The sequence below is a fragment of the Belonocnema kinseyi genome, chromosome 3, assembly GCF_010883055.1.
Source record: "Belonocnema kinseyi isolate 2016_QV_RU_SX_M_011 chromosome 3, B_treatae_v1, whole genome shotgun sequence".
Lineage (NCBI taxonomy): Eukaryota > Metazoa > Arthropoda > Insecta > Hymenoptera > Cynipidae > Belonocnema > Belonocnema kinseyi.
The window spans coordinates 46,577,784-46,587,821 of NC_046659.1; the positions used below are offsets into that span (position 1 = coordinate 46,577,784).

General features: G+C 34.7%; 1 protein-coding gene across 7 annotated transcripts in view; it reads left to right on the forward strand.

The window, feature by feature from the left end:
- The window catches only part of LOC117170150 (mutS protein homolog 5-like), a 52,331-nt gene that overhangs the window by 34,613 nt on the left and 7,680 nt on the right, over positions 1–10,038 (forward strand). For all 7 annotated transcript variants that reach the window (XM_033356703.1, XM_033356704.1, XM_033356709.1 and 4 more), the window contains 3 exons: positions 4,834–5,035; positions 5,154–5,387; positions 5,515–5,653. In XM_033356703.1, the coding sequence (XP_033212594.1) occupies positions 4,834–5,035; positions 5,154–5,387; positions 5,515–5,653 (575 nt within the window). The remainder of the gene's footprint in view (positions 1–4,833; positions 5,036–5,153; positions 5,388–5,514; positions 5,654–10,038) is intronic.

The following is a 10,038-nucleotide window of genomic DNA, read 5'->3' on the forward strand; positions in this document are numbered from 1 at the left end:
GTCAGTCAATCTTTGGAATTTTCGAATAAAATGTGCAGGGAACGTTGTTCGAAATGTACTTCGATTTATAGAGCAAAAGGAAATAAAAAATTATTTAAAAAATTGTAATTAATTTTTCTCTTATGCTCGGCGCATATCGGACTTTTCTAACTTCCAGAGTTTAAAATGTTCTAAGTCGCCAGCGGTTAGTAAAAACTGAAAGATCGAGTAAGTGCACTTGTTTTTCGTTCATATGGCAATAGATCGTTAGTATTTCAATGTTTGTAAAAGATAAATGGCACTGGATTGTTTATAAAAGTGTTCTGATATGATGTTAGAGATGATATGCCTTTGTTAAGTTTGGCCTAGAAACAGAACAGTTATATTATACAGAATAAGAAATGAATCAATTATTTTGCATTATTCAATATTATTTATTTATTTATAATATTTTGATATTACATGGTTATTTGATTAGTTTTTACTTTTGGCATCGCTGAACTGTATAAAGAATTTCGATTGGGCTAAAATATTTCAGAAAACTTCTTTGTACATTAGTTAACAAATTTCGCACTGGACGTTTTTTGTTGCTTAAAATTCGCTTAATAAATGAAACGCTGGAAGTTAGAGAAGGTCCATATGCGACGAAGATCAGAAAAAAATTATTTACATTTTTTTAAACAAATTTTTTAATTCCTTTAGCGCTCTCACTCGAAGGATATTGCGAACCACATTATCTTAAAATGTTATTAAAAATGTTTTTAATTGATTGAATGAGCACGAGTTAAAGTGAAAACCGAATTAAAATATATTTTTCCATCATTTTTTTCGTTTTAATTAGAAAACCAAAAAAAAAACTAAAACTTTTTGTATGGGGGAAAAAAGGTGCACAATGAAAGCCTCCATGGGTCTTCCCACTCACGGCGAAATAAGTGTATGTTACAACATTAAGCCATTTCCCTTTCGGGGTAGGCGTGACTCACTCGGTGGGGAAAGGAGTAATGTGGGAAGGGATAAGGAATTTTTAGATTGATCCAGAATTCTCGTGTTATTTATGTAAATAACACGTTCGTTCCGCAACACTGCTCCGACCCAGGTTGCTGATCAATCTCGCTAGTAATCACTCCAAGCGAAGAATCTCACGAAGTCGTTATGTAAGGTTCCCCACTTGGGTCCATTAATAGCCAAGGTCTTTGTTTCAGGCGTCGTTCACTCTACTGACACTCTTTTTATTAACTATTTGCCGCCATACTTTCCTGTCCTGGCATACTTCTCTAGATTTTTTTATGTCCATGCATTTTTTCATGCAGACTCTCGTGTTTGTGTGACTTCTTATGTCTCTTCTAAGTAGGGTCTCATTCACACATTCTAACCATTCTTTCCGCGGTCTACCTCTGGGCACGCTGTCATTTACTTTACCTTGATACACTTGTTTCGTTAGTCGTTCATTTGGCATTCTCTCAACATGTCCGAACCATCTTAACCGATTTATTTCTCATGTGGCTACTAGCTTCTCTTCTGCACCACATTCTTTTAGAATTACCTCGTTACTTACTTTGTCCATCAGAGTTTTCCCGCATATTGTGCGCTTGAATCTCATGTCAATTGCGTTAATTTTGGTCTTATCTTTTTCTTGATAAGGGATCGTCCACAAATTACGTAAGATGTTTTTCTTTTGTTCATATCGTTGTGTCCTTCTCAACTTCACAGCAATTTTATGCTCGTCTTTATTCAAACAAAAGAAAAACGTCTTACGTAATTTGTGGACGATCCCTAAGTCCATGTCTCGCTACCGTATAGTGCAGTCGGTACAAATATAGAATTATGTATTGCTATTTTAGCTTTATTTGATATCTTTTTACTTCTGATAAGGAGACCTGCTCTACCAATATCCTTCCTACCTTTGTTTATGCGTCTATCTAATCCCTCATCTGTCTTCCTTCGAACACCATAGTTTTGTTTTATTTGCGTTAATTTTGAGCCCCATGCTCTTCATGCTTGCATCTAGTTTATTCAACATTCTTTGTAAGTCTTCGATTGACTCTGCCATAACAACCTTATCATCTGCGAACGCTAATCCACGTACCTTTACTGTTTCGAGATTCACATACTCTTCGTCGAAAAGAGCCATTCTTAAACACTTGTCCATAAATAATTTAAATAACCATGAAGACATAACGCATCCTTGTCTAACTCATGGAATAATATCGAAACAGTCACTCAATTTCCCATTCACCCTTACACTCGCTTTGCTACCCGTATATATTGTTTTGATAGCTTGTAGGAGCCATCCATTGACTCCATATTCTTTCAGGACTTCCCAAAGTTTACTTCTATATACCTTGTCAAAAGCTTTTTTTAGGTCAACAAATGCACAGAAAACTTTTTTTCCTACTCTCAAACTTTTTTCTGTTACTTGCCTCGAGCTAAATATTTGATCCATACATGACCTTCCTGGCATAAACCCACTTTGGACTTCTCAAATCTTTGCTTCTGTTATTTTCATTACCCTACTAATAAGTATTTTTGAGTATATTTTACTTACGGTACTTAATAAGATAGTCCCTCTGTAATGATTGCAGTCGCTTTTATCTCCCTTTCTTTTGTATACTGTTACGATAATCGCTTTTTTCTTATCATCTGGGGAGTCTCCCATCTCGAAACATAAATTTATCAATTCGTAGAGTCTATGTGGTACGCACTCGTCACCGTGTTTAAGCATTTCAGGGTTAATACCGTCTACCCCGGCAGCCTTACCGTTTTTCAAGTTCTTAATTATATCCCTAACCTCAGTGACACAAACTTTCTCAATTGAGTTTTCTATCGCATCGTGTTCAGCATCGCAGTTGTGGTGTCCTATAGCTTCATCTCCGAATTGTCTCCTAAAATAGTCTCTGAAAGCCTCTAGTATTCCGTCTGCATCATATACCATTTCCCCCCTACTGTTTCTCATATTGACAAATTCTGTACTTTTGTTTCCTTTCATTTTTTTATAAAGCAGTTTCTTGCTTCCTTCAAAGGCGTTTTGTATTTTCATCTCTTCTTCTGCCCTAATTGTATCTTTACGTTCCTTAACTAATCGTTTGAGTATCCTGTTTTCGTGTCTATAATCATTTCTACGTCTATTTCTTTCCTCATTGCTAAGACCTGCGATGTTCAAAGTTCTCCTGTACGCTTCTCTCTTTACTTTTTGGGCAGTCTGAATTTCATCATTCCACCACGCATCACCAGACATTCTTCCTACAAACTGCGGTACCACACACTTCGATCGAACATCTAAAAAGGATATCCCGTAACTTTGTCCAGGCGCCCTCTATATCTTTGTTTTTTATACGGTTCTCCCATGTGGCCCTATCTATGCTTTCGATTATCTTATTTTGGAAGTCTATTCGCACATCCGGTTTCTGTAGGTTCTCAATTTTGATTCGCGTTTGTTTTGTTCTCTTGGTTCTCTTTTTTCTCCATCCCCGACCTAAGTTAATTTTCAAGATCAGAAGGTACTGATCAGTATTGCATTCAGGACCCCTCATGACCCGTGTATCTTTGACCAACTCTCTTAGTCTTCCATCCGCAACAACAAAGTCAATTATACTGCGGCTATTTCCTTTAGACCAGGTGTACATGTGGATCATTTTCTGCCTAAACCAAGTATTTGTAATAAATAGACCCCCTTCTAAGCATAGAACAACTAATTTGTCTCCGTTATAGTTTGTTCTTGGATCTCTAAAATTACCTAGTACTATTTCGGTATCCTGATTTTGGATGCCCACCCATCCGTTTATGTCTTCTAGTAGAATTATTCTTTCCCCATTTACGCAAATATTTATTGTGCCATTTGAAGTGTCTCAGAATTCGTCTTTTACTTCTCTGGGATCACTATCACCTGGCGCGTAGCATGTATGATAAATAGTCTTCTGATTCCTACTTTCATTCTAGCCCATAGCCCACATTCGTTAGTTTCGCATCCCTTTTTCTTTGTTTCAGGCACACATAAAATATCTAGTTTCCTCACGTTCATAGTTTCACGCAATTCTTTTACCTTGAGATCATTCCTCCCCTCCCCCTATCATTCCAAACACCCAGTCTCCATTCGTCGCCTGAAACATGACATTTAGATTTTCTGTGTGCATGCCTTTTGTCAATTAAAGTTCAAGTCCTTTCCGAGGCTATTTTGTAGTTTGTATTATTCATTGTTTAGATTATACGTCCAATTATCACCTTTTTGCAATAAGTTTGTATGTTTAAAATTTCTTTTTTATCGTAAAACTATAATAAATTGATATGAATTACTTATCTTTAAGTACGTTTCCGGATTTCCTAGTAACTGCATAACGCAACACAATTTTAAGAAAGTACATATATATTTAAAATTTAACATTTTCTATTTGGCTTTTTCCCCAAACCCGAGATACATGATCGGCCTCTTTTAGAGTTGTTACGAAACTGTTACAAAGGAGGCAAGAGAACGTAAGATTCGGTTTACAATTACGTCACATCCCACAGGCGTATTATAACCACGAAGGAGAATTTAAGATAATCATCTTCTTTAAAGTCCTTTCGAAACCATTGAAACTTTGTAAATACACCGTCTAAGGAGTATGTACGTGCCTTTATTTGATTCGGCAGCTTAAATGGTATTTTTTGGAAAAACAAGCTTCAAAGTTCAAGTACTCACAACTGGGCAGACATTTTTTTCTCAAATCGAAACAAATACATGTCAGCTAATTTTCCGTAGAAAATAACACATATTTTTTTCACTAAGAGATTCTATCACTTAAAATGTATCTGCCTGTCTGATTGGAAAAAGATCTGGTAAACTGAATAATAAATGTAATCATATGATTTTCATTTCAGACGATTTCGAATGTGATCCTCATTGCGGATATTTGCGCCAAATTTCGAAATGATGCATCGATGTTTGATGAAGTAGCCGAAAGTGTAACTCCAACAATGCATTTAATCAAATACTTTATCGACCTTCTTATAGATTTTGATTCAACCCAGCTGAGAAATAAATTCGTTCTAAATTCGGGCGTTGACTCAGTTTTTGATGAACGTTAGTAAACGGAAATAGTTTTTTTCACTTTTGTATTATTTGAAGAAAAATTTGAATTTTAAAATACTTAAGCGTAATTTTTTAAACAGAATTTTCTTCGTGTACGTCTTTCTTACAGTCATTTACATCAGTAACAACTTGCCGCGTATTCTCAGTGAGTGGGGAGCAAAGGATTTGCCAAATCTTCCAGAGAATATTGAAACGTGCCTGATGGTTTATATTCCGAATATACAATATCTGTTGGCTGTAACTCGATGGGACGGACCTCCACCAGATGATCCAGAGATTCCTGGTCTTGAATATAAATTCACAATTGAAGGGGTTCATCATTATAAAACTCCTGCTGCCAGAGGTAACAAAGTCTAGCAAACCCATAACTTTAATATAGATATATATTTTCATAATCTTTTGGCAAAGATTTAGTGCTTATTTTTATATATACAGCTTCTAATAAGAATAAAATATTCACTTTTTTCTAGAATTGGATGAGCAATTGGGAGATGTCAAGGTAAAAATATCTAGAAGGCAGAATGCCATAATGATGAAATTAGTGAAGTTTATCGTTCGCTACCTTGGAGAGATATTGAATGCTATTAGACTCTGTGCCGAACTCGATGTGTGAGTTTCTTTAAACATAAATTGAGATAAATTTCTGTTATACAAAATTCCAGGCCTCAGATGTACTTCTGACATCATGAGTAGTCTCAATATAATGCCATGACATTTTAAAAATAGTAAACTTGAAAATTATTTAGGCCTTGTATGTACTTAAACGCTTTAAAAACCTCACATAAAGTTCATTCCATTTTATTTCAACGAAGTAGGTAAATTTTATAGCATATGTAAAAGTAACTTTATTCATGGTGTACAGTGGTCCTTGAAATGTCCTTGAATTTTTTCTGTCCTTGAAAAGTCCTTGAACATACATGAAGTTTACGAAATGTCCTTGAATTTTTCATATCCTCTCGAGTGTAGTCTTATTTCAAAATATTAACAGCAACTAACCGGATCTATTGAAATAAATACGGTTGTTGAAATAAATATTGTTTCGTATTTCGCACGCGAGTACACCACGCCCCCTGTCCCCGCGGGTCTCTCTAACCATAACTCTCGACTCTGGACTGTATGACCGCAACCAAGCAACAGATACGTATTGACCAGTACGAAATGTGATAGTGATAATATATTGTGATTTATACTCTGAATCAATAATATTTAAGGGTAACTAAAATAGATACTTGTATTAAAACATTTTCATAGTGGCCTTTGGGCCGGTAAAACCGGGAATTTTATGGAACCGGGAAATAACAGTGAATTTATTTTTTGACTGGAAATTTTACAAATTTGTAGAAAAAAAAATCTCCAACTTTCATTTCAACCGTTTTTTAATGATTAGGTAACTTGTTAAATTCTAAATGGAGGTGACGGACGCAACAACTAGACAAATCCCCGCGACCGTGTATAAGTACTGTCCACTCGGGGAAATCTACAGATACAAAAAAGTGACCTAAACTTAAAACAAAAAAAAGCACTCACGTTGACGCGGCCCGCAAAATTTTTTTTATCAAAATTTTTTATTCGACAAATAAAACACAAGATAAACGAACTAACAACTAACATTTTTTCGATGACCAACCCACTGGTTGAAGTTGGCGAAACGTGGTTTTTGGTCGGAATTGATTTTTTATTGAAAAACACTAAGCATATTACTTTTTTAAACAAAGTGTGTTGCTTATAGCCATCGCTTATATACATCGCTTATATATTGAGAATACAAATGTCAAGCATTTTCATCAACAAACGGCCAAATAATCGCGAGTTGTGTTTTATAAAACATGGATTTTTAATAGTAAAATTTTCTAAGTTTTTATTGTTTATCTTGTGTATTGATTGTAAAATTAAAAGGTTTGATGTGAAAAATTTGTCGACCGCGTCAAAGTCAATTTTTTACTTTTTTTTTAGCTTTCGGCCACTTTTACATTGCATTGGTAGATTTTCCCGAGTAGACAGTACTTCTACGCGGTCTCGAGCGCTTGTCGAATTGTTGCATCCGTCAACAATTAAATCTTAGAAGCGTTTAAAATCGATGATTTTTGATTAAAAAAACCTGTTTAGTTGCTTAACTGTGAATATAAATTAATTAATGATTTTCAGAATCGAATTTTACTTTAAGATTTAAAAAGTGAATAATAATTAATATCACAGGACGATACGGAATCAATTCACAATTTTAGAATTTGCAGATTTAAATGTTAAAAATTAAGCTGTTCCCATTTTTAAAACATTCAATTTGCAATTTTTTAATTAAGAAAAAGAATATTCACTTAATATTTAGAAATGTCTGAAGGTTCATTTAAAATCAGTAATTATAAATTAAATATTCAAAACTGAATAAAAAAACTAAACTCTGAACGTTACAATTTTCTTAATTATATTTAAAAAAAAAGTTTTAAGTCAAATTGCTGAAATAATTAATTTTGATGTATAGATAAAAATTTAACACCTATTATTCTTTTAAAAATATTGAGTAAGTTGCAGAGATATTTAGAAGTTTTAAAACAATTCAAAATTAGCTAAAAATTTAAAATGATTTCAACTAGTTCAAAAGTGTTAGTAGCTTCCACTTTATACGTATCAATTATTGGAATGTGAATATAGCATTTTTGAATTAAAAGCGTTAGAACTTGAGTTTTAAAAGTTTAAAATTCAAGAGTTCCACTTTGAGTGCTTTAATTTTCAGCTCTGTTTTTTCAAATGGAAAAATTTATGACTTGAGAGTTCCATTTGTTAAATTTCATTGGCCGTGAAAAATTTTTGCATACCGGGAAATAAAAACGTGTAACGACCGGTAATTTTTTTCTTTGATTTAAACAGCCACCCTGATTCATTTTCATATTTTAACGGTTTAGTTTTATTCGTGAAAATTCTTATAGCCACGAGTCATTTACTTCAGTTGTACCACCGATTATATTTTATCACTTTGACTTTTGATAATTTCTTATCAGTATTTGCAATTGAATAATCGCATTTTGTCTCGCACTTTTTCACTGTATTTGTTTTATTTATTTAATAATAGATGGATCATGGGGGGAACTGCAGGTGTGTTAAAAGGAATTGCAAATTCAACGCGATCTGGTGTAGTAATCCCAAGTACAAATCATGGGTTGAACTGGATATAAATGATATTATTTCAGCATGTTGTTAGCTGTGCCGTGTCGCATTCTCCGTGCAAAGTATGGGAATCAGTGTTTTGGGTAGCCACGGTCAAAGAAACATATTTCAGCTCTTAGCGCTAAACAGATGTCTGGTTCAGTACTGGAGGATTCGAAGAACGTGGGTACAGATGATAAAAACGAATTAGCCACAAGATATTTTACATCCGCATCCTTGGGAAAATCATAGGTCCTTGGTGTACTTGAAGCAGTTAAAAAGAACGTGTCTACGGAAGTATTGGCAAAAGTGATACAAATCTTGACGGGCGGTGAAAACATTGATACAAAATTCGCCAAAGATTTCCAATCGGAATTGAACGAAGTCTTGAAAAAGAAAACATTGCTTGATCTCGGTACGTCTGGCTTGCATACGGTGCATGGAGCTTTCGAACCCCGTTTTCAAAATACTGAGTGGAAACTAATCGATTTCTTGAGCTGCGTACAATCCATTCAAAGACGTTTCAATTCGATCCGTTGACGCCATTTATGTACGACGATCTGCTGTCGCTCATGCATAACATTATACAAAAATTGATTAAGCCAGAAATTTCAGGCAAACACAGCGTTACGGTTCTGGTCTAGAAAGACAAAAATAATATTTTATCAGCGCAACGCATCAAGATCGGGTATGTTACGCAGGATGTTCTCAATGGATTGAAGGACCTGACGAGTCTCGAGAAATTGAAGTTCAAAGACCATTGTTGTGAGTGCTACAAGCTATCGAAGGCACATCGATGTGCTTGGATCATTTCTGGATAAAAATAATGAACGCTCATGATCGGGAGAACTATTGCAGCTTGATGCTGTTCCTAAAAAAATATCTCACTTTATCGCACGACAATGCAGCACGAGGGTACTCCGTTAACAAAGAGTGCATGGTTGAAAATCAGAACTAACATTCGATGATAGCAGAGAGTATCATTGACGCAATTGGTAATATAGAAGGTTTAAAAAACTTAACGGTAACAAAATGTATAATTCAGTATACACGAAGTGCCCATTCGAAATATCAGGAAGCTTGTATTTAACGAAAAAATAATGAGGATGATAAGGACAAAGGTCGTTAAGCAAAAAAGCGATCTACAGCCGCTATCATAGAGCTGGAAAAGAAGAAAGCTAAAATTATGGACGAAGCCTTAAAAGAATCCGCCTGCATCGAAGAAGAAATACTTAAAGAAAAAATCCGAAGCATTGATTAAAGAACAGAATTCCTTACACCAAATATACGGTACCAAAAAATTATTTACAATCAGCTACTAATTATACGTGCAGTTTATTTTCAAATTACAATATATAACCTTATTAATGTATGATGCTACAGTACTTATTTGCAATCTAATGTGATTTCACTTCAGGTGACAATGTGAAAATAAAATGAAGGTTGTTCTATTTGCAGTGGACGGTAAAATGACTACGTCTGATGATGGAAATTATTCGATCGGCGTGGGACATAGTAAGTTTACGTAAGGTGATACATTTACTTGGGGCGTTAAGTATACGAAAGTCTATGTAAATTTTAATGACGTGTGCTTTTCTATCGCGAGGGACTAAGGCCGCATAGACGAACGCCGCAGAATTATTTGCAGGACGTAAATTTTGACCATTCGGATCTAGCGAGTGCAAGTTTTGCCAAACGATGTCGAGTTTCGGAGAAGCACGAACGACCTTTTGTCATTTGGTGCGAATTTCGTTTGTTGCTTTGTACGTCGTATGGGTTTTAACACTTTTTTTTTGAGATTTTGGACAATATTGGAAATGAAGAAAGTGTTATTGTATAAAAATTCTATTATA